This window comes from Lissotriton helveticus, chromosome 11, assembly GCF_964261635.1.
Source record: "Lissotriton helveticus chromosome 11, aLisHel1.1, whole genome shotgun sequence".
In the NCBI taxonomy this organism is placed as follows: domain Eukaryota; kingdom Metazoa; phylum Chordata; class Amphibia; order Caudata; family Salamandridae; genus Lissotriton; species Lissotriton helveticus.
This window is the reverse complement of record NC_136072.1, coordinates 461,149,149-461,174,211: the sequence shown is the minus strand read 5'-3', so window position 1 is coordinate 461,174,211 and position 25,063 is coordinate 461,149,149. Positions and strand designations below refer to the sequence as shown.

The following is a 25,063-nucleotide window of genomic DNA, read 5'->3' as shown; positions in this document are numbered from 1 at the left end:
CAACTTGGAAAGTCTTCAACTTGCTAACAGTGTAGCTCCTGAGGCATCCTCGAAGCTGTGCACTGGGGACCGAGACACCCCGACACCGAGCTCCACCTGCACCGAAGACCAGCCCTCCACACTCCACGAGATCTGCGTGGGGCCCTTCTGCTTGTGTTCTGCTCGACGCGTTGTTCCAGTTGCTGGCCAGTTGGCTAGGAGCCCTGTGACGACTATTTCTTTGAAAATCCTTTGCTGGTCTGGTTGCTCCAGACTGGCACTTGCTTCCCTGAAAAGGTGTAGTACCTCGGACCCTCCTGGTCTGCACCAGAAGCTCCTTGTGTATCCTGCGTGGGTTGCCTTTGCTTAGGCTGTTGGCTCCAATCTTGACGTCAACCCCTCCATCTGCGAGAACCTTCATGGGACAGCTCCTCTCCAGCACCTGGTCGTCCTCGCCGCCTCCTGGTCCGCATGGCTGCAACAACAAGCTTCACATCTGCACCTGATTGCTCCTCGACGACGTCTGGTTCCTCCCTGGTTCCATCTGGTCACTGGCTAGTGACCTAGACTCTGTACCCTCTGCTTTCAGGTCCTCTTCATCCTAGATCCACCCTTGGATCCACCCGTACATCTTCCTCCTGGTCACCTGCAGCATCTTCTTCCAAGGCTCCATAGGAATCAACGAGAAAACCCGACACACTTTGACACCTATGCACCCGCAGCCCGTGGGTGAGGTAACGCGAGTACTTCGGTGCTCCTGTAGGGATTGACTGTCCTAGCGTCTGGTTTTGTTAGTTGTACATTCCTAGTTAGACCGGAAGTGTCCTAAATCTTCGATTACTTACCTTTAAAGTTCCCATTGACTTTCTATTGACTCTCGCGTGAGTGTACTGACACTGCACGTGCCGCCTGTGGGCCTCCTACTCCTAACCTAAGGGTCAGATAGTGTAGCCCCAGCGATTCCCTGGGCCCTAGGACTTCTCCTTTCCCAAGTCGTGGTTCTTATACCACTTACTTAGTATATGGTTTTACGCGCCCCTAGGGCCTAACTGTAAATTGTGCTATTTAAATTTGCTTTTGGCCTCTGACCTCATAATGAGTTCAGAGGAGTGTGTTAGTGAATAAATACATATATATTTTATATATATCCTGTGTGGTGTCCTTTCATCTGATATTCAAGGGGTTACATATGGTAAAACAGCTGGCTTTACACGCCCTCAAGAGTCTTTTAGCCTAAGACTGTTCTGTCCACGCTACCACTAGGATAGCTGGTTTATAAGGTTAACTTACAACCATCACCATAAGGGTTGTTTGGACTGGTGCAAGGTGCTCACTAGAATAGTGAACATCATAAACCAGGCCAACTTCTCACAGGGAGTTCGAGGTGGAGAGTCTCGGCTGCCCTACACAACACAACTGCGTAACTGGCTCCCTCCTGCATAGCCACGGTAGGAGGAGCCAGCATGCCAGGGTCAGGTGAGGTGTCAAGACTACTGGCCTCCCCCAAATCCACTGCCCAGTCCGCATCATAAGCACAGTCCTGTGCTAGAGGGTCCTCAGACCCCTCCAAGTCCTCCTCTTCCTCCTAAGTCTGTGGAACAGGCTCAAAATAAGGAGGACAGACATAGGGCACAAAAGGCCCCATCGGCGTCTGTATCGGCGTCAGGGCTGAACCTGGGGACGACATCATCCCGAGGAGCGGGTGACGTCAGAAGCGTTGCCGGGGAGCTTGGCGTCGGTGGAGGTGTCACGAGGTCAACCGGCGTCAATCGGGGTCCGATCAGGGATCCCTGGGTGGCCTGGGGCGTCAGGGCCAGAGCCGCCGGAGATCGTAAAGCAGGACACCCAGTCAGGCCCGCTGGGCCAGAAGGTCCAAAGAGTCAGGCCATGGCAGCAAGAAACTCTTGCACATGAGCAAGCGTCGCCGCTGCACCCGGAAAGAGGGCGTAGAATGGAGGTGACGTCTCAGGCGCCGCGGGGGTGGCACCGCCTGCAACCCTCAGCCGCGTCGCACGAGGGGAAGTCGAAGAGCGATGATGCTTCTTCAACTTCTTCTTGGAGTGCTTTGACTTACCTGACCCCGAGTGCGAAGACTTAGATCCAGAAGAATGGTGAAGACGACTCAGCGACCGGTCCCTCAATCTCTCACGGGACCGGGACCTCGAGCGGCGCAGAGCAGACTGTCGGACTTCAAGCAACTTTCAGGACCGCTCCCACAAAGTCTTCGACGCCATGGCCCGGCAGTCAGGGTACGACTTGGTGGGGGTCTGTCACCGCCATCATGCAATGACAGTCCCCACAGTTCTTGAAACCAGTCATCCCTACGACACCAGGAGTCGATCGACTCGAAAAGATGAGGTAAAAGGCCTTGAAAAACTCAGTCAAAAATTGACTGGGGTACTAGCTCTTCCCAGATCTGCGCTTGCTGGCGCGGAAAAAAAAAGAATGGACGTCAGCAAGCGTGGGCATGTCTAAGTAGCTCCAGTGACGTCATACAGGCACCAACGACGCACGCGGAGCCGCACAACCATGTTTACCGGCGTGCAGGGGTACTGCTGACGAAAAACTTTCCGGATCCAGTCTGACACCTGGGGGTAATTCTAAGGTAAGGAATCTATCACTACATGTTTATTTCAGATATGCACCGCAACGTCACAACGATGCGGATGACATCACATGGAGCTGAATGGAACCACCCGACGTCATGCGCACAAGGTATTACTCAGCAAAAGTTTCCGGATCCAGCCGGACGCCTGGGAAATTCAAAGGTATGGAATCCGCAGCTAGAAGTCTCTATCAGATATATAAATATTGAACATGTACAATTAAGTGTCTCGGATAAACTACCATGACTATATGATCCATTTCCATGGGGACTGCTAACAGTTTTGTCTTTGCATCTCTGCTTAGTAAGCTTATTCCTCCATGGCTGCAATGTAATGATTCTTCATTCGAAAGTTTACCTTCATTTAGCCTTGCTGTCCCTTCTTTATCTATAGGCAGTCTTTCAATGCTCTCAATCTCCTTCTGGGTGGTCTTGTCTGGTTCTTTGGCTTCTTCGCTATGGCTTCCTTCGGAATCAGAGCGCTCTTCTCTGTCCTCGGAGGGCCGGAAATCCAGTTCTTGCTCCTCAGGAATTGGTTCCTTCTGAACTTTCTAAGAAAGAGGAATAGCCTATTAATATCAGGTAATTACATTTGCAAACTGAAAGGAGGGAGATCGCCAAACAGTAAACACAATGGGAACTGCAGTTGGGGGGAAAGCAGGAAAGCTCAAGTATGAGACCTATTAATGGCATGCGATCAATGAAGGAGTTGGAAAAGACTTTGGCAAGCTAGTTAACATATATCTTTTTCATACAACGTTATGTCGAATTGCTAGCTAATTACTTGGTCCTTGCCCAGTCTGCTTTTATCTTGTACATCCAGTTAAATATCGTGCCTTGTGATTTAAACTTCACCATGTGTCTCTATGCATCCATTGCATGACTGGTTGTGCACCTCTCACTGGTGCTGATTCTGTACTTCCCATCCCTTCCTTTCTATGCATATTTTGCTGAGTCCAAACCAATGAGTTGAGAACCAAATCTTACTCCATCTATTCCACATCTTTACTATGTGTTTGCTTCATCCCTTCATTTATCAAGTTTCTTACCTTCAACTCAGTATCGTTCCCTCAAAGCACAGTTCCTCTTCGCTGTGAACTATCTTGCCCAGTGGATTGTTGCATCAACCTTCTCCAGGGTGCATAGTGGTCTCTTGTTCTATAGTCCCCAAAATCTGTGCTTGCTTTCTTCTATTTTATGGCACATACATGGATCCTTTCCCTGCAATCCCTGCTGCTTTCCCACCTGCCACAAGTTCCGTGTATCTGGTTTGGGCCTCATCATATGTTCACAAACAGAAAAGGTACCATGTTTTATCCTGGTACTCTTCCCATCTCATGTTGCAGCATAAGTATTCTGCCTACCGTAATCTGATAGTTCACCAAATGACATTAGTTATTTCTGATAACTTATGCGCATGCTCCAACTCTGATTTACTTTGCTCAAAGGCGGCGTCATCAATTTGCCTGTAAGCCTCCCTGCTGTCCTAACATTTCCTCCTCACTGTCCTTTTCACTTCCCTTTTCCTATAGTATTGCTGCTGCATGTATCATGTCTAGTCATGAATCATTTAAGGCTTAATACCATATTCCATCATCTTCCATATTTTCCTAGCAGCCCAGTATCTATTTATCATATGATACCTTAATTTTAGAACTAGTTTCTGCTTTCCCACAAAACCATTAGCTCTGACTGAACATTTCCAATGTCTTTCTTTTCAACAGAGAAGTGATAAGTGCCTAAAGCCAGTGACTTTCTCAAGAATTTAAAATCATGCATTCACCTCTGACCACTTGTCCAGTACATTCCCCTGGGACCATCTGTTCATTCCAAATTACCATCATTCTCTTACCTCAATAGTATGCAGAGCACAATGGCTGTAAGACTTTCTTTTTTTATTCATTTTTTATGCGTTATTTATAATTGTCACAAAACAAATAGTACAGTGAAGGTTCATGTGCTTACATAGTGGCTAACACGTAATACAACATCATCTGTCCTGTTCCAGTTGGGAAAACACTTGCCATTTTATTAGAAACAATTATTATGCATGTGGTAAGATTGTCTCTACCCTTCATCCCATGATATTCCTAGCTGGGGACTCTTGTCCAGTCTGTGAACTCACAGATGTTTGTGCCAGCAGGTAAGATCGAAAAGGTTGCCATATCTCAAGTGGTCTGGATGCCGGGGGTTGCAATTGAGCATGTAGTTCGCTATTAGTATTGCAGTAAAACATGCTGAACATCAAGCCTTTCAACGTCGGAATAGCTAAAAGACTTAGGAATGTGATGCAGCTCTCTGCAATAACAAAACATTAACCTTTTCCATGCGTCGGAGCCTTCCAATGTCACACTGGGCGTGTACGGAGGACGGCCGCCGGTCGACCAATCTGCGCATGTGTCATTTTTTTCCGCAGCGGAATGTCCGCCGCAGCGAAGCAGCTAACTGCAACCATAATGAGGAGCTTTTCAAGTGCTTGGGAAGGCAGGAGGGCTTCAAGAGGTAAATGACCAATCAAAGAGAGGATGTCCAGTAGGAGGTACATTGACAGACTTACACCTATTTACTGACTTGTTAAAGAAAATAATTAGAAATCGAGGTCAGCATATATTGGATAGAACTTTGCAGCGCAGGAATTGTGACTGAAGGATTGTGATTTGTGATATGAAACCTGCTTAAAGGTCTGGCTGGGTGGGTGACAGAAAAATGCATGAGTGGTGACAAAATAGATTTGTGAAAAGCACACACCATCAGTGAAAGGTGAATCATAAAAAGGTCAAGTAAAGTGAGTGCATGAAGGAAGTCAAATATGTGAATGCAACGAGATACCTCGAAAAATATAAAAAGTGAAGCCAAAATGTGAAGTAAAACAAAACATGTGGGAAAGAAAGCCTGTGCAGTCAGTGACAGTGCTAGAAAATAACGTGAATGCTACAGATTATGAGCATGCTCACTGTAAGAAAGAAAAACACACCTTAGATGGAAGGAAGGCCCCTGAAGAATCAAATGTCCCAGTTTCTTCTTCTGCATCTTCAAAACACCATTCAGGGAGGCTGTCCTTGTCTTCATCTAAGCTACCGCTGCCTGGTCGGACCCTCCTGTGTCCTCGTTCATCGTCCCTTTCTCGAAACTCAAATTCAAACTTTCGCCGCCGTTCCACCTGTTCCCGCCAACCTGGCCCTCGAAGAATTTCTAATTAAGAAACAATGAAGACTTAAACAGAGGAAGAAGGCATCAAGGTTACTGGCAAAAATGTATCCTGGAAGCCCAATGAGAACCTATATAAACTTGTGGGGGACATATATATACTGACACTCCAGGTCGCAAAACCTAGACTGTAAAGCTCTTTAATTGCAGTGGGCTAAGACAAGCAATTAAAGTAGAACACCTAGTAAGTTGTGAAGTAGCTGAAAGAAGGAAGCAAATTAGAGCACCCAAGAATAATATCTACTTTCTAAAATATAAAATTCTCTCTTAAAGTAAGTAGTAGTACAGTTGGCTAAAATGCATTAACAGTGTTGACCCCCAAGCTAAACAAAATTAATACCATACACGATTTGCCAGTTTGTGAAAAGGTATTTTTAGAGCCTTTCGATTGCGATCTGTGAATTGGGCCTCAATGTTAAAAATCACAAAGCAACTAAATGAAGCATGAATATGGATGTTAGTCTGTGCACATAAAGAACATTTACATGATTTACAAAGGATAATAATGGTCCCAGAAATGGTTAACATTTTTCATAACGTCTAAGCCCTAATACGGTCAATGGCAATTTATCAGGACCAAAAAAGGAATGTCTAATCTACTTGTGTGAGAACACTTGAAGTTTGTGATTAGAGAGCCCCAATCATGACCAAAATTAGAATGCAAAATAGTTTGTAAGATCTTCTTTCCTAATTAGGAGGTACATTCCTATAAAGGCATATGACAAAATGTAGCACATTTATGTTTTGGTCCTGATGAATGGCAACAATATTATCCCATTATCTCCCACCATTATTTATTATTATGCTGTTTTTTTAACAAAGGCACCCTTGAAATAATGGTGTTTTGGGAGCCTTTAGTTTATTTGATTTCTCAACTTGTTAGATCCATCTAGGTTTTCTGAATTTCCCCCAGAAAATTAGTGAGCATTTATCTATTAATACAGACTACTAAGCAAAGGGAAAGATCTGTGGCACAGACCCACATGAGTGATAACCCAACAAGGATCATGACCCAAGGCAGAAGTGTGCCAACTTGGTGGATGAGGGTCTGTGCTTCCTATATAGGATGCCTGTAGTGACTTGAACCAGTTCAGTGACCAAAATTTGGTCCAGTAGGCCATCATTTCAGCACTGCACACTCATTATTGAACATATAAATAAATCTCCCATCACCAGTGCCTGCCTATTCTATCCAATCGAATCTTGCATAGTTCCTGTTGCCATACAACAAGCTACTGTAAAACAGATTGGATGAACAAATCATCCAATTAACTATCACAAGAAATCAGTAAACACATGTTTCAACACACACTTCATAATGATATAGACTCTCCCTTAATCACAGCTTAATCAACATTACCAGTCTTGTTGCTACAGTTCGCAATCTTGATGGCACTATCCTCCTATCTTTCCAGTAGCTTGCTTGTTTCAGAAATGTAGAATTCAGCACATTCAATCCTTAAAATCTTAAATCTGCCTGGTTGTTGCAGAACATCCATACTCTCGTTTCCTGAAGGTAATGTATCATTCTACGTAGCTGCTGGAAGAGATCTTTAGCTTTGGGGCCTTTAACCCCTTCCATGCTGATGACGGCCCCCGTCCGTCATGCATCACGGTGGGCGTGTGCTGATGACAGCTGGGGGCCGTCATGATCCCGCCCACTCTTTAAAACAGCCGCACAGCGCGCAAATTCGCAGCGCATGCAAGGGGTTAATTCATTCCCAGGAGCGTAAAGCTATTTTTGACTGGGGGTGTTCATGTTCCAAATTCTTTAGCTTCCACTGAATATCTTTAATCATGTCCTCTCCTCCGTCCCTACCCAGGTAATCTGTCATTCTTGTCCATATCGCCTGTTAAAGCCAGAAATCTTTCAAGTTCGACATACTATTGGATATTACATTAATTAGCAGCAATTTTGTGAACTGATACCGGTTTTTATTTTTAGATTGTCTAACCTGAAGTTTTGAGAATGGCTATCGTTCTCTGCCCGATCAGCCTGTATCAGTTGACAAATACTTTCAAGAAAAGACGCATCAGTCCTCTGTTGCATCCACGTGATAGATAATTGTAGAAAACTGAGCCTTTTGTTGCAGTAGTCCCCCCCCCACCACCTTTTTGCCCCTTTTTAGGTCTCGCCTACGCAGCACGCATGCGCTGCTTAGGAGGGGACCTCTTGGAATTGATTCGCTTTTTCGCCCTAAAAACGTGCATGCTTTGCATTGCTTTCAATGGCAACGTGTGCACGTTTGGTGATTCCCTTGTTTGTAATTAACTTGCAAACAGATGGTGCCCCTGCTCGCTCCCGCAAGGGAAACGCTTTGTGGGTCTGTTTTTTTTTTTCTCGTTAGTTTCTGCAGGCACACTTCCCCCACTTCAAATAAACTTTAGTTTACCTAATGCCACACTTTACTGCAAATGTAATCACGGCCTCAGGTACTCTATTTCTTTCAAAGCTGCTAACATGATTGTTGGTGAGTTTCTTGTTTTTGGAGAGTGTTTGTACACATGCTCTCGTCTTCAATTGCTGTTTTCAGAGTAACAGACTAGTTTCCAGGCAGCGTGTGCATTATAGTATTTCTTATTCTGTACCCCTGGGAAATGGGACGGACGGCCACCTTTAATCGTAAATGTTTGTGTTCAGAGTTGTAAGTTGGAATCTGTGTTCCATCTCGTACTTATTAAAATATTGTCACCCACAGCTTTGATTTTGGTTTACGCTAAAAATCAAAAAGTTTTATTTTAAAAGTAGTTTCCTGAAACAATGTGTATAGTGAATTTAAGGGCGAGTTGCCTTAAAGTGTGAGATGAGCATGGGTGTATGTGGGGTAGGGGTTCAGGCAGAGAATGCAATTCTTTGCAAGGCAAATTTTTCTCCCAAGTTAATGGTCGGCCGCATTCAGTGTGACTGAGGCAGGCTGCTCATCAAGCAGCGTGGGGGAGCCCTGGCTGGGGTGAAACGCAGGTCAGCGCGTCTCACAAATATGAAAATCCTGCAGGTAAGAAACGACACGCCTAGCTGTTTAACAAAGGCTGAGAGATTAATACCACAAAAAAACTTGTGTGGGGGGCTTAGCCACCAAACATTTTCATTTGGGCCTGTGGCAGGGAACAGAAAGCAGTTCTGTTCAGGGTTTAAAGACAATAGTGTTCTGCTGCAGCAAGGTCTGCTGGGGGACATCCCACAGACCAGCAGGAAAGGGACCAAAAGAGGGTGGGAAGCGGAAGAGGCGGTGAGGGAGCTGCCGTGGCCTGAACCCTGGTCCTTATTCCTTAGACACAGTTGAGGCTCGGAGGTGGCGGTCTTTCTTGGCACGTGGGTTTGCTGATGTCGCACGAAGGAGGGGGATTTGCTGAAAAGAAGGTATGTACATCGCCTTTGTGTGGAGGTCACTGGGAACCTGTTGAGCACAATGCAAGGGCCAGGACGCCCCCACCCCTTTTCAGAGAGCGGTAGCGGCAGGACCCCACACCCCCAATACAAACTGATATTGGACTTCGAGGGGCAGGTGCCTCAAAAGTGATATTATAACGGATACAGCCATTCCCAAATCACACCTGCAGTCCTCCCATTCCTGTGCATGTTTTCTGACGCCCTGCTCCACTTCCGTGTGCCAGCGCGTAGCATGGTTGCTCAGTGTGTCCCGTCCCTGAGTTTGTACAGTTTCCCCCTCTGTTACCATCTCTGTTTGAAGGGGAGATTGGGAACTGCCATAAACAGATCGCCCTTGCCTTCCAAATAATCTGGCGTTTTATGGCCCTAATAAAAAATGTAGATCGGGCTATGGGTTCTTGAGGAGACTAGGGTTGGAAGGGGCGCTGAGAGGCCAGGCAAAAGGGTCGGAAATTATGACGGGTCCTTTATGTACCTTAGCGACACGAGGGTAGAGTATTTAGAAGCAGGCACGAAAGAGCAGTGCGGGGCGGCGCAGGCTCCTCCTGCAGATGTGAGTCGATGTGTGAGAGTAAACATGCTGCTTGTAACCACTGCTTCGCCGTTATGTGCTGGGTACTGCGAGTATCATCGTTAAATCCATGCTGTCTCTATAAAAGAATGTGTAAATATTCGAGTTCCGTTGCCTATGTGGAGTCAGTGATTGCGAGTCAGTGTGCACACATACATAGGGAGCACACACCAGTGTGAAGCTAACAGGCGACCTCGTGTTGTGCATAACAAGGTGAGAGGCTTGTCAGGACACTCTACTAAATGCAACATACACCCCACATAATACCACTCAATACCACATAATTACATACCACATAATTACACTCTCCTCAATACAACATAAATACAAACCACATAATATCAGTCACATAATAACACACCACATAGTAACTTTACGGAATACAATATAATTACATTCCACATACCACTCAAAACCACATAATCACACCACATAATTAAACAGTACTAAATTCAACATACACTCCACATACCACTAACTGCCACATAATTACATTCCACATACTTACACTCTACTCAATGCAACATAAATACACTCCACATAATACCTAACGGTGCCACATAATTACAATCCACATAATTATAATATCCTCTATGCAACACAAAATACCATTCAATACCACATACTATACTAAATCAAACACATCCCACATATCACTCAGTGCCACATAATTACGTATCACATATTTACACTCTACTCAATACAGCATCAATACAATCCACATAATATCACTCAGTGCCACATATTAACACGCAACATAATTACACACTACTCAATACAATATAAATACACTGCACAACACTCAAAACCACATAATTACACTCTACTAAATGCAACATACACTCCACATAATACCACTTACCAACATAATTACATGCAACATAATTACACTCTACTCAAACATAAACACACTACACATAAAACAAATCAGTGCCACGTAATTACACTCCACATAATTACACTCCTCAATACAACACAAAATCACTCCGCATAATACAACTCCGTGCCACATAATTATAGGCTCCATAATTATACTGCACTCAATGCAACATGTACTCCAAATAATACCACTCACTGCCACATAATTACATACCACATAATTACACTCAACTCAATACAACATTAATACAATCCACATATCACTCAGTGCCACGTATCACACCACAAATTGTATCTACACTCAATGCAATATACATACACTACACATAACACTCAGTACCACATAATTATACACCACAATTACACTATACTCAATGATACAGCAATACACTCCACATAATACCACTAAGTACCACATATAGCACGTTTTATTAAAACTTTTCTACATAAAATACATCAGCCTCAATACTCTACAACAGCCATGAACTTCAAAATAAACTCATAAGGTCCCAAAATCGAAACCTATTGGCTATGCCCATGCTTGTTGTTTTAGCTACTAAATGCTGATTTTTGACTGACAGTGCACCGATGCCTGCTAACCAGACCAAAGTGCCAGTGCTCCTTCCTTGAAACAAAGTGGTGCCTGATTGTTCTACAATTGGTAAAGGACTTTACTATTGTTAGTACCTAACAAAGGGTACCCCTGGAACCTAGGGCATGATGACTTAAGAGGGTCCCTAAGTGCTGCAGCAGGTCTTATGCCATCCTTCTGGACCCATACACAGATTCCACGCAGATTGTCATTGCAGACTGCGTGGCATGTTGCAAACCATGTTTGAAAACACGACACTGCACACTCCTGGGCACCATGCCAAAGACAGAGCATGGGCTATATGTAAGTCACCCCTACAGCAAGCCGTGGAGCCCTAAGACAGGGTGCATTTTAGCACATCTGAGGACATATCTGCACAAGCAGATGTGCCCCTGCAATATCTAGCTCCATTGCTGGATATTACAAGTGAGCAGGGAAGACATCTTAATGTATGTACTGGACACTGGTCAAAAAGAGTTTCCTAGCTACAGAATGGCTTTACTGAAACCTATGGTGTTTGGTATCAAACACCTTGTATTAATAAACCCACACTAATTTTAGTGATGGATTAATTAATACATGCACCCAGAGGATACCTTAGAGTTACCCCACAAACACTACTAGCCCTCCAGTGTGCTTGATGAATGGACCTGTCCAGGATGCCATCAGACACGAGTCTAGAACACGTATGTTATGAGTTTCAAGTGTACATTTGTGAGAAAGTGCCATCTTTCTTGCATTGGTATGCCCCCACGTTTTCTGACTGCTGATGTGTTTTGACTGAGTGTGCCCTGGGCTCCTGCCAACCAGGTACCCAGGGTCGGTGTTCCTTCCCTAAAACTGTGTTACAACTAAAACCCAATTGAAATCTCTGGCCACCTGTCAGCCCCTAGTAAATGGTACCCTGGGTACCCAGCGTCTGGTGACCAGAGAAGACCCCTGAGGGCTGCAGCACTTATTGTGCCACCCTCAGGGGCCCTGTACCCTGACACTCATACACTGCCTTTGCAGGCTGAGTGTAAGTACATAACCAAACAAAGAGTCGACATGGCACACATCCTTGTGTGCCATGCCCACAGAATCCACTGCCCTGGCATACTTCAGTCACCCCTTTAGCTGGGTGCCCTATGACAGAAGTGTGGGGACAGGTACATGATCCCTGAGCCCCTACAGTACCCAGGGCCATTCCTGGACACTGTAAGTGCAGTGATGCCCTTAACAGTACATGGTGCTGGGAGGTTGTCATTACGAACTCCACAGCACCATAATGGCTACACTGAAGACTGACAAGTTTGGTATCAAACTTCTCAGCACATTAAACCTGCACTGAAGCCAGTGTGGGATTTAATGTAAAATGCATCAGAGGGCATCCTAGAGATGCCCCCTGAAAACCTAACCTACAATCCACGTCTGGGCTGAGTGGCTGCAGAGGCTGCCACACAGCAGACATGCTGCTGGACCCCTGGATGGAGAGACCCCGCTCTCCTGGGCCTGCAACCTGCCTGTCGATCCTGGAACCTGCTCCTGCCTAATCCCCGCGACTCCTGCGGACAGCAACCTTGGGACACCCAGAGGACCTGCCTGCCTTGACCCTCTTAAAGCCTGGGACTCCCATCAGCAGATGCTCTGCTGCAACACCACCCCTGGTGCCAGCCAGGAAGCTCCGGACCAACCCACTCTGCACCCGCCGAGTCCAGCCCGTGTGATTCAGGACTACAAGAACATCCCCCCGGCGACTGGGACCCGAAGTCCAGTGCCCAAAGACCCTCCTCGACGACCCAGACGACGCCTGCAGCCTCAAGACAGAGGATCCCTCTGACCGCGACCAGCAGGGGGTACGTTTTCCCGACCTCAAAAGACACCCCTTCACCCTTCGCCCCACGGCCCCCTGTGCCCAACTCCTGGGTGCCTACCTATCCTCCAAGATCCCAACTTACCCCTCGAAATGTTGGTCACTCCAGAAGATCCTTCGTCCCCGAGCCTGCAGCATTTGTTCCCTTTTCAAGTTCCTCATTGAATAACATTGTGTGCCCGACGGCTCAAAAGCACCCTGCACCCAGTCGCCCGAGTGCCCCTGGCAGTGCAACCTGTACCCTATCCTACTTCCCCATTTGACCTGAGCAAGTGACCAGGAGCCCAGCTCCCACAGCCGCGTGGCCTGCTAGGCAGCAGTCACCAACCGGAGGCCCCCTTTCCCTCATTGGATAACATTGGGCCTAACTACCTCTGCACCCGGCCGCCCCTGTGCCGCTGGGGGTGAACCAACTGTACTTACCTGACCCGGGGGGAACCCGGAGTCCTTGCCCAGAACCCTAACTTCACCGGCCAAGTACTCGCCTGGAAACCGATAACTCACTTAACTGCCATTGGATTACACTGACTGGTTTGACTCGAAAAATGTTCTAAGTGTGAAGTTTTGGAAACTAAAAATATTCATATAAAATCACCTGAATTCCGAAGAACTCACCTGTGATCAGGGGAGAAGCCAGTACTGTACCTTGTAGCCCAGTACTGATCCGCAAAAGTAATCCTTACCGGCTTTACTAGTAATCTGTATTTTCTCCATAGGAATCCATCGTCTGCTTTTCTATGAAATTTCTTCTAAGTGTCTACTTTTGAAAACTTGAAATATTCTGTAAAAATCATACGAAATACAGAAACGCAATTACTCACCTGTTTTAAGTTGAGACCCCAGTGCTGGACCCAGGAGCCCAGTACTGGATTACAAAAGTAAAGAAATCGTACTTTACCTGCAACCTGAATTTTCTCCCATTGGATAACATTGCCAGTTTTTCATTGAAAAGTTTCTAAGTGTGAACTTTTAAAACAGCTTTATATTCCTGAAAAATCACAACCATAACAAACGATTTTACTAAATTGGTTTCATCTTAGAGACCCCAGGAGTGAACCTATGATCCAGTCCTGGAACTACCAAAGTAATCTACAAAGTAATCAACTGTACATATAATATGAAAACCCATTGAGCTCAATGCCATAGTGTCTCGAATTGTGTTGCCTACTGCAACCACTGTATCTATTGTGTTCACAAAGTTTATTGCCTCTTTACAAAGTAATTACTTGAGAGTACTCATATCTAGAAAAGTGTATTTGTATACCTGTTGGTTCTAAAAATAAAACTATATCTGTTAATATAAAAACAATTGCCCTGGAGTTCAGTCCTTGAGTGGATGAAACCTTTTGCTGACTGAGGGTGTACAACAAATGCTTTACACTGTCCTCTGGTACTGCCTTACTGCTCGACCAAGCTACCACTTTAGAAAGTAAGGTCAGTCCTGACTTTAACCTCTGTTATACCTCTGGGGCTTGTGGACCCTATACACACTGTACCTTAGTCTGATCCAGTATATATAGAGCCACTTTCTCACAACATTGTTTTCCAAGGATTTGGGCCCACACTTCAAATTGAGAAAATGCAAAAACAACTGACCCCACTACCGATAAGTGGGTGTGTGGTCTACTTTAAAGATACTCTCTGGCACAATGACAAATTGTTGCATGTATTAGAGGTGTTGCTAGGAGGGCAGCACATGGACCCATGAAATATCAACCTGCTTGATAATATGCATGTTTTCTCTCAATCTAATTTTTACAGGATTGATCTTGCGAAGTGACTCTCTCCATGATTGCAGGGTTTGGAAGTACAAACTTACATTTCGCAAGCTGTAGCATGCATTCATGTATGATCTTTGGTCCCGAAAAAGCCACATTGACCCTAAGAAGCACTTAGATGGATGGCTGAAACATGTTGACCACATTGAGGATAATTGGGATCAACTTAAATCCCAAAAGCATCCATCACGGTTTTAAAAACGGGACCAGGACCTCCAGTACTAAAATCACCAGCCGTGCTAGGATTACCAGGGCCAATTTTAAAATCACCATTCACCATCACGTACATGGTCACAATCACAACAAAAACCAGCTCTGCTGTATTCAGGCATCGTAGCACACCCTGGAAGCCTTCGGCGACCAGGGTTGGAACCCAATGATGAAGCATGAAACACCCTGCGGGTTCCAAATGCATTCTTGCCTTACGTATTATGAGAACGCATCCCTCTAACTATAGCTGAATAAGTAGCAAACTCGTTTTAGTTGGTTATAATAGTTATTGTTTAGGAAAGTGGACCAGTTCCCTTTACCCTGCTCTCTCTCGGTTTGATTACAGTGTTTATCTACAACATACTTATTTCGCTAAACTGTTTGCATCAGAGCAGGCAGTTAGGAGTGTGGCTTGACCGCTGATCATTGTGGCAGACTCAGGACCATCCTCACCATTGATGAGCCAACCTTGAAGTGACTTGACGATCATTGAGAGGGTGTCGATATCATAAGAAACTGGCTCGAACATCAACTATACTCGCCTGACGAGCTGACCTCCACACACCAGCCATCTTGTCCCAAGGAGGCACGGCCACATTCAGTTTTGCTGCCTTTGGGTGGAGCTGCTGGGATTTGTCCGAACTTTAATCCCCAGACCGTTGGTCTCCGCAGGGGCTTAGAACAGATGACGTAGCTCCAGAGGCAGGAGGGGCTCTAAGGGCTGGCCTTTGGCCTTGCTGGTTATAATTCTCAGCAAGGCGAGACAGAGCACAGAACCACTGCACTGGTCCCAGATGCCGTAGACTACGTTTTGAAAGGTAGCACCCCCATCTCAGAGTGTGTGACACTGATTCACCTCAGTGAGTACTTCCTAGAATGAGCTCTATCACAGATAAGCCTTTTTTTTATTTCAACATAATTTTTATTGTTTTTTACAACATATAATCATCAACGCTTTGTCGTTCAGGGTGGCAGCCCAAAGTGGCTGTGTTATTGGTAGTACAGTTTCACATTATATATGCGTGGCTGTCCCCCTATCCACTGTCCCACTAAGAGGATAGGATTGAGTGAAAGGGGAAAGGATAGGAATTAAGGTAGAGAGAAAAAGAGATAGTATACCAGAAGTTTACTTTCTTTTCGTTAGTGTTTTGATCCTGTGGGGTGGGATTTAGAGCCATTTGTTTCATTTTGTTAGTAGTATTCATGGTGGTTCGTAGGGGTCTAGGAGCTCGTCCAAGGACGCCCATATACCCCTGTAGGGTTGTCTCCATGGTGAGTTTCGCAGGGCAGTGCAGCGCCTCTAAGGTACGTCACCCAGTTGAGCCACATACGGCCCTGACAGCCTTCAGAGCTCCTGTGCATTTCCCCTGAGGGAATTTATAGATGCAGTCACCTTTTTACACAACCACCCAGGATCCTTTACCTTGCTCCTTTGCTATTTCATGCCATCACTAGACATTAGGATGGCCCACGGCTTGAGGTATTTACTGTACTTTACATGTGGCACAGTGTGATCTTGGTATTTTCTACTAAGTGGAGGGGGAGTCTGTTTTGACGATTTAGACATTGTTGAGCCATGTCTTACTGCAACACGCTTTCGGTTGCCTTGAAGGGGTAAATTATGGGACATCCGAAAAGCATCCCCATCTAAAAACACCCAGGTAAAACATCTCTTACAGGCCATGGACATGGACCATTTATTTATTATTATTTATTAAGCTTATAGAGCGCGACAGCTACCCAATAAGGGTTTCCCGTCGCTGAAAAAGGCAGTGTGCTAGAGGCCCGAGAGATTCCTACGTACTGGAAAATTAATGAACAGCCAGGTCTTGATGGCTCTGCGAAATCGGACATAGCTGGTTTCTGTACGGATATTCATGGGGAGAGAATTCCAAAGTTTAGGGCCTAAAAGAGAAAAGGACCTACCACCCATTCTATCGAGTCTGTATTTGGGCACGCTGAAAAAGCCTTGGGATGAAGATCGGAGGCAGCGTGCAGGCGTGTAGGTGTGGACAAGGGATTGCAGGTAGCGGGGGGCAGTACCCCATTTTATTTTATACATGTAGCTCAGGGTTTTAAATTTGACCCGACTCACCACTCTAAGCCAATGTAAGTCACGGAGGTGCCCCGTAATGTGATCAGTTCTGTGACTTTTACATAGCAGTCTTGCAGCAGCATTTTGAACAAGCTGTAGGCGCCTTGCGACTGCCTTAGTCGCCCCTAGGTAAAGGACATTGCCATAGTCCAACCAAGAGGTTATCAAGGCATTGACCACAGACTTCTGGGTATCGCAAGGCAGCATCCAAATAATTTTCTTTAGCCATCGCAGAATGGTAAAGCAGATGGCTGTCACCTTATTTACTTGATGCTGCATAGTTAAACCGTTGTCCATGATAACCCCCAAGTTACGCACATGGTCCGATGGGAGAGGGAGGGCACCTATCTCTGATGGCCAATGCTTAGAGCTCCAAAGGTCATGCTTTTGACCTAGAACTAAGAGGTCGGTTTTGCCTCCATTCAATTTGAGCAAATTGTCGTTCATCCAGTTTGAAATTTTCTTTAGGCCTGACTGGAGGAGGGAGGTGGAGGCTTGGTCCGAATTAGAGAGGGAAAAAGCAATCTGGGAGTCGTCGGCATATGTGAACAGAGTAAGACCTTCTTATTCAGCAATGTGGGCCAATGGTGTTACATATAGGTTAAATAGAAGAGGGCTATGTACCGAGCCCTGGGGTACTCCATAGGGGGACGCATGGATATTGGAGGTAGCAGTGTTTGAGAAGATTTGGAAAGTACGGTGAGTAAGAAAGGATGCCAGCCAGCCCAGAGCCTGGCCGCCAATGCCCATCGAGGTAGGGGACTTTATGAGTATGGTGTGAGAAACGGTATCAAATAGTACAATTCTTCCTTTCCATGCCTTATCACCAACTCAGGGACTTCAACTGAAAAACTGGACATGATTTTGTCAGCAATGACCAACGCTCGTTCGGCACTGGAAGCTAAAGTGGATCTTTTAACCACTGACTTTGCTTTACTGTGCAAGAATCAATGTCCACTGTCGGAGAAGGTCCATGAAATACTCTTGCTATCCAAGAGCTGAGCCCTTGTACTATGGACTTATCCCAACAAACACAGCAGTCGGAGGAGGAATGGTGCAGTGTGGAGAGCAGGCTCAAGGATGCAGAGGGCTGCTCCCAACGCAATAGTGTCCTGACTGCACAGATGCCTGAGGAGACCGAGGTAAATAATGCTAATGGTTTCATTGAGACATCACTGAAGAATGTTGTTGCCCCTGATTTATTATTCCTTACTTCGGTATGAAACGAGCTCAGAGTTTCAACTCGCAAACTACCACTAGGTTCTCAGCACAGACTCATAGTAGCCAAACTCCCTAACTTCTGGGATCAAGACACCATGCTGCAAGAGGCTCGAAGAAGGGAGTTATCAGGTCGGCTAACATTATGCTTTTTCCCCCGATTATACTTTGGTGGTGCAATACAAACGCTCCTCATTTGCCCAAATGAAAAAAGCTATGATACATCATACTTAAACATGCACTGCTGTTTCATCAAAATTAGGTATAATAGATGGGCAACACTCACACTTTTTTAAAGAACCGGTGCCAGCCTGCGACTGGGTTTAAAGCCTTTCATAAGGGTGCTCATGTGTCTCGTTTGGCTTATACTCTTTCACCCCACACCTCAACCCTGTCTCAGCTACAATCCAAAGGGCACCATGGCGGAGTACCCGGCATGAGGGACCGTACCCTTCTAAGATCCAACAAGAACAATGAAGAGCAATAGCAGTGCCAGAGCCCTGTCACTGTCTTGCTGCGACTCTGAACTTACTTTCCACTGAGTCCGTCATATCGGACGATGGTCCATCGCAGGGAGCTGCTGTCTCAGACTCTGTGATGCGCCAGAGATCACAGCACAAAGACTTACTATGAAGAGATTATAGTTTGGTTTTGCTGTAGCTCTGAGCTCCACATATGTTAAAAGTTTGTTTCTGTATGTTAAGCTATGAACGGCTGTGGGGTTAAGTGTCAGGTTGATAATCGCCGATTAGCTGCTTGAACTCACAGATTTCCGAACCCGGGAACTGGCTTTAGTTTGGACCTTAATTAGTGTTTGTGGTAGATATGTTTGGGCTCACCTTTGCCAACCCCCACACCTCAGGTGGGAGAGGCGAGGTGAAGCAAAACTCTCAGTCTAAGCCATCTTGCAGATGGGAGGACCCAGTCAGCCAGAGAGGCGCATATGCCTCCCTCCCACTGGAGGGTGGTATAATAGGGGCTGTACCCATCCTAAGGAAGGAACCCATTAGTCCCTACCTGTAAAGCCCCTAAAAGTAATTTTTAGGGGCAACCCAGAACCTTGCCTCGTAAGACCAGAACGAACAAGAAGAGAGAAAAGACCAGAGAAGCTGTGCTGAAGTGCTGAAATAAAAAGAGGACGACCTCCACTGACTTGGTCCCAGCCCTACCAGCCTGTCCTCACATCGAATCTGCTCCAGCGAAATCCTGGTGTGTCCTGCAGCCAGAAGCCCCCAAGAACCCGTAGGACCTGACCAAGACTTTGACTCCCATGAGCACCGAATTTGTTCACTCACAGACACTGGCCAAATCTGGGAGTCTGCACCACTCTGCACCTGACGCCCATGGCCCGAGTTAGAGTGGCCCAACAGCATGAGGTCTCCCCGGCGAGATCTGACCTGCCTTGTATCTGCAATGGACGCCTGCAGCCTCTTCCTAGAGGATCCCCCTGACTGCGACCAGAGCTGGTAAGGAAACCTGATGCCTAAAACACCCTTACACCAGACGTCCCACAGCCTCGGGTGGCCCAACCGACAGTGTCCCAGTATACCCAAGCATCCCACCTTACCTCTCCAACCGGTGGTCGCCTCCAGAAGATCTTTGTCCCCGAGCCTGCAGTGTTTGTTGGAACTGAAAAATCCCCACTGAAACCAACAGGGCACCAAATGCCAAAACAGCACCCTGAACCCAGCCACCACTGTGCCGCTGCGGGTGCACCTTGGGTGCTAAATCGGATCCCCCTTTGCCCTGAGCCTAACATCAGGAGCTTTGCTCCCACAACATTGTGCCCTGCCCATAAGCAGACAACAACTGGAGGTCCCCTATTCCCTATTGGATAACATGGGGCCTCAGCACTCCGCACCCGGCTGCCCTAGTGCCGCTGTGGGTGTTTTGAGAGGGCATCCTTGACCCTGAGGGAACCCTGGTGCTAACCCCAGAATACCAACTACCACAACAAACCACTTACCTGTAAACCAATAACTTCAATTCCTCCCATAGGATTGAATTGACTGCTTTTCTTTTGAAAATAGTGTGCGTGGAGTTGGTTTGTATACAAATTTGAAAACTGCAAATATACAAAAACTGTATTACTTAACTATTGCCTAGGAGATGTCCCAGTGTGATATCTAGGCACATCAAACTGGTAAGCAAGAGTAACTTAAAAAGTAATCCAAGAAGTAACGTGCACAGTAATCTGTAAAGTAACAAAAGTAATTTCGAACTGTTGACTTATCTTTAAATCAACCAACTGAATTTGAACCTGCATTCAACTGCAATTCACTGCATAAAAAATTGCAAAGTATTATTTAATTTACCTGCACCAGACTCGGCTTGGTTCTAGAAATAAAGCACAAGTTACTACTTGTGTAACGATATATCTGTAAGAGACATTAGTTAGTGATAGATTCCTTACCTTAGAATATCTCCAGGCGTCAGACTGGATCCGGAAATGTTTGCGTAGCAGTACCCTTGCGCGTCGGTGGGCGTCATCTGCGGCTCCGCGTCTGTCGTCGGCGTCATGGGCGCCGTGATGACGTCATCGGAGTACTTAGACGCCGCCTCCCCGTGCTGACGTCAGTTCTTAGACACAGCTTTTCCGTGCCAGAAACGCAGAGCTATGTTAAAAACCAACACTGGTGCCTTGAAACTAGGGCCCTGAAAGGGGATGACCTTAACTCTAGATATCGGTTCGCAGAACGGGGAGGATGGGTGGGTCAGTAAGGAATCTATCACTAACTAATGTCTCTTACAGATATATCGTTACACAAGTAGTAACTTGTGCATCTAAAAGAGACACGTTAGTGATAGATTCCTTACCTTAGAATAGATACCCCAGCAATACCAACCCCGGTGGTGGGTATGTGAGCCAAGAATCACACCAGAAAGTCCTGGAGAACGGAACGGCCAAAGAAGCCATCCCTCCAGACTTGGCTGTCCAGGCAATAGTGTCTTGCAAACGTGTGCAGCGAAGCCCACGTAGCAGCCTGGCAAATGTCCTGCAAGGGCACTCCTCGGACCAAGGCAGTTGTAGTCGCTGTGGCCCGAGTGGAATGAGCCCTCAGCCCAGCATGGGGTTCCTTCTTAGCCAAGGAGTAACACGCCTGGATACACAAGATGATCCACCCTGAGATGGTCCGCTTGTGCACCGCTTTACCCTTCTTAGCGCCCACGTAACCAACAAAGAGTTGGTCATCCACCCAGAATTGGCGTGTGCGGTCCAAATAGAACGAGAGCGCACGTTTTGGGTCCAGACGGTGGAGCCTCTCTTCCTCTCTTGAGGGATGCGGAGGCGGAAAGAAGGTGGGCAAGGTGATGGATTGCCCGATGTGGAAGGCTGTGACTACCTTGGGCAGGAAAGAGGGCCTTGTCCGCAACACAACCTTGTCCGGATGGACTGAAAGGAAAGGAGGTTTACAGGATAGAGCCTAGAGCTCACTCACTCTCCTGGCAGAGGTGATGGCTACCAGGAAGGCAGTCTTCAAAGTAAGAATGCGGAGAGGACAGTTGTGAAGTGGCTCGAAGGGAGCGCACATCAGAAAAGTAAGAACCAAGTTCAAGTCCCACTGAGGCATCACAAAGGGCACAGGAGGGAACGTATGCGTGATGCCTTTCAAGAATCGATTAACCATAGGGGACTTGAACAAAGAAGGTTGATCAGGCAGCCTCAAAAAGGCTGAAAGAGCAGAAAGGTAGCCCTTGATAGTGCCCAGAGCAGAGCCCTGCTGGGCAAGAGAAAGAAGAAAGAGAAGAACCTCAGAAAGAGGGGCAGAGAGAGGATCCACAGCCTTTGCTGTGCACCATGCCACAAATCTGTTCCACCTGCAGGCGTATACCGACTTTGTGGAGGGACGCCTGGCTGCCAGAATGATGTTACAGACTTCAGGAGGCAAGTCAAATGGCCTCAACTGTCGCCGCTCAATCTCCAAGCATGGAGGTGGAGACTGGACAGGTTCGGGTGGAGGACCGTCCCCTGCTGCTGCGACAGAAGGTCCTCCTGAAGAGGCAGACGAACCAGGGGATCGACTGACATACTGAGTAGCTCGGGATACCAGTACCTTCGTGCCCAGTCCGGAGCCACAAGGATGACTTGTGCCCGGTCGCACCTGATTTTCTTCAGCACCCTGGGCAGAAATGGTATAGGCGGAAAGGCGTACAACAGACCGCAACTCCACTCGTGACGAAAAGCGTCTCCGAGCGAGTGCCGCCTTGGAAATTCCAAGGCGCAGAACTGATGACATTGCGCGTTCTCTTCGGTGGCGAATAGATCTAACCAAGGCTCTACCCACTGCAGAAAGAGGCCTTGCGCCACGTCCGAGTTCAGACGCCATTCGTGATCCATCATGCACCGACGGCTGAGTTCGTCCGCCCTGGCGTTCAGAGAACCTGCCAGGTGTTGAACCACCAGGGTCACGCCTTGATGTTCCAGCCATTGCCAGAGGCGCAGAGCCTCCTGGCAGAGGGTCCACGACCCCACCCCGCCCTGTTTGTTGCAGTACCACATGGCGGTGGTGTTGTCCGTGAACACCTGCATTACACTCCCTCGAACAGAGGGGAGGAATGCCTTCAGTGCTAGACGAATCGCCCGCAGCTCCAAAAGGTTGATATGGAGCCGGGACTTCGCCGGAGACCAGAGGCCTCTGATCTCCGCTTCTCCCATGTGGCCTCCCCAGCCCTGGAGGGACACGTCCGTCACAACTACGTGCTCCGGTTGGGGAAGGGAGAGGGAGCTGCCGCTGACCCAATCGCGGTCCGTGAGCCACCACTGCAGCTGTCTCGCAGTGCCCTCCGAGATCAGGACATGGTCAGACAGGTTGCCCTGATGCTGGGCCCACTGAAACTTCAGATCCCACTGCAGAGCCCGCATCCGCCAACGGGCGTGTGACACCAGAAGGATGCAGGAAGCCATCAGCCCCAGAAGCCGCAGCATCAACCTGACCGAAACTCGGGATAAAGGCTGAAAGATTGGAATCAGAGCCTGTATTTCCCGAACCCGCTGTTCGGGTGGGTAAACCCGAAACTGCGCCGAGTTGAGAACCGCTCCGATGAAAAGGAGCTTCTGAGAGGGACACAGGTGTGACTTCGGCACATTGATGGAGAACCCCAGCTGGTGCAAGAGGTCTGCCGTCGTCTGGAGGTGGTTGAGGACTGTCTGGGGCGAGCCCGCCATCAACAACCAGTCGTCGAGGTAGGGGAAGACTGAAACTCCTAACCTGCGCAGATGAGCTGCGACCACCGCCATCACCTTCGTGAACACTCGTGCGGCGCTGGTAAGGCCGAAGGGGAGCAGGGTAAACTGAAAGTGCTCGTGGCCTACCGTGAACCGCAGATAGCGCCGGTGGGCCGGCAGGACGGGGATGTGGAAATAAGCGTCCTGCAAGTCCAACGCAACCATCCAGTCTCCTGGGTCCAGGGCAGCTAAGACCTGAGCCAGAGTCAGCATTTTGAACTTCTCCTTCCGGAGGAAGCCGTTGACGTTCCGTAGGTCCAAGATAGGGCGTACGCCCCCTTTGCCCTTCTTGGGTACCAGAAAGTAGTGAGAGTAACAACCACACCCTACTTCTGGTCCAGGAGCGCGCTCGATGGCCCCCTTGGCCAAGAGGGCCGAAACTTCCTCCTGCAGTAAGCCGCAAATGATCCCCCGACACGCGGTGATGTTGTGGTGGCATGGCTTGAGGGGTCGTCTCGAAGGGGAGGGAGTAGCCCCTACGGACGATCTGCAGCACCCACCTGTCCGAAGTAACAGTGCGCCAGTGAGAGTGGTGATGGCGAACCCTGCCCCCCACTGGCGTCACATGGGCCGAAAAGCACGGACTAGGAGGGTTTTGAGGCGGATGCTGCGGGGGAGGGTGTGGACTGGCCTCGCCGTTGTCCCCGACCGCCTCCACGGCGATTTCCACGGCCGCCACCGCGCTGGATGTTAGTCTGCGGCGTGTGGCTGGCAGCCCGTGTGGGGGTGCCCCTTCCGTGGCCACAAAAGGAGCGAAAGGCACCCGTTTGCTGGCGCGGGCCGAGAGGCCCAAGGACTTGGCCGTAGCCCTGGAGTCCTTAAAGCGCTCAAGCGCATGGTCTGCCTTGTCGCCAAAAAGGCGACGGCCATCAAACGGCATGTCCATCAGTGTGTTTTGGACATCAGCCGAAAAGTTGGTGGACCTCAACCAGGCGTGGCGTCTGACCGCCACCGTCGTTGCCATCGCTCTACCTAGTGAGTCGGTGGTATCCAGCCCACACCGGATAGAATATTTGGCTGCATCCCGGCCCTCCACAAGGGGTTTGGCCAAGTTTGGCCCGTACCTCCAACGGACACTCTGGCAGCACTTCCGCAACCGTATCCCACAGAGAGTGGGTGTAGCGGCCCAAGAGGCATGCAGTGTTGGAAGACCGCAGTCCCAGACTAAGGGAGGAGAAGATCTTTTTACCGTACTGCTCGTACCCCTTGGATTCCCTGTCCGGCAGGGCCGACGGGAATGCGGTCTGGGAATTGGATGGCTGGATGACCAGGCTCTCGGGGGTGGGGTAGGTGGACAGGAAACATGGGTCGCCTGGGGTCGGGAGGTGGCGTCTGGCCACGTTCCTATCTACAGGCGAACCCGTAGCGGGCCTGGACCAAGTGCCCAAAAGAACGTCGGTCAAGGCCTCATTAAAGGGCAGCAGAGGCTCGGCCGAGCTTGACTGCGGTTTAAGGACCT

General features: G+C 47.9%; 1 protein-coding gene across 1 annotated transcript in view; it reads right to left on the bottom strand.

The window, feature by feature from the left end:
• Positions 1 to 25,063, bottom strand: part of GIGYF2 (GRB10 interacting GYF protein 2) — a 1,757,193-nt gene that overhangs the window by 1,038,963 nt on the left and 693,167 nt on the right. The window contains exons 10-11 of the mRNA XM_078666006.1: positions 5,559 to 5,776; positions 2,943 to 3,135 (exon numbers count right to left, since the gene is read on the bottom strand). Coding sequence (XP_078522132.1) covers positions 2,943 to 3,135; positions 5,559 to 5,776 — 411 coding nt within the window. The remainder of the gene's footprint in view (positions 1 to 2,942; positions 3,136 to 5,558; positions 5,777 to 25,063) is intronic.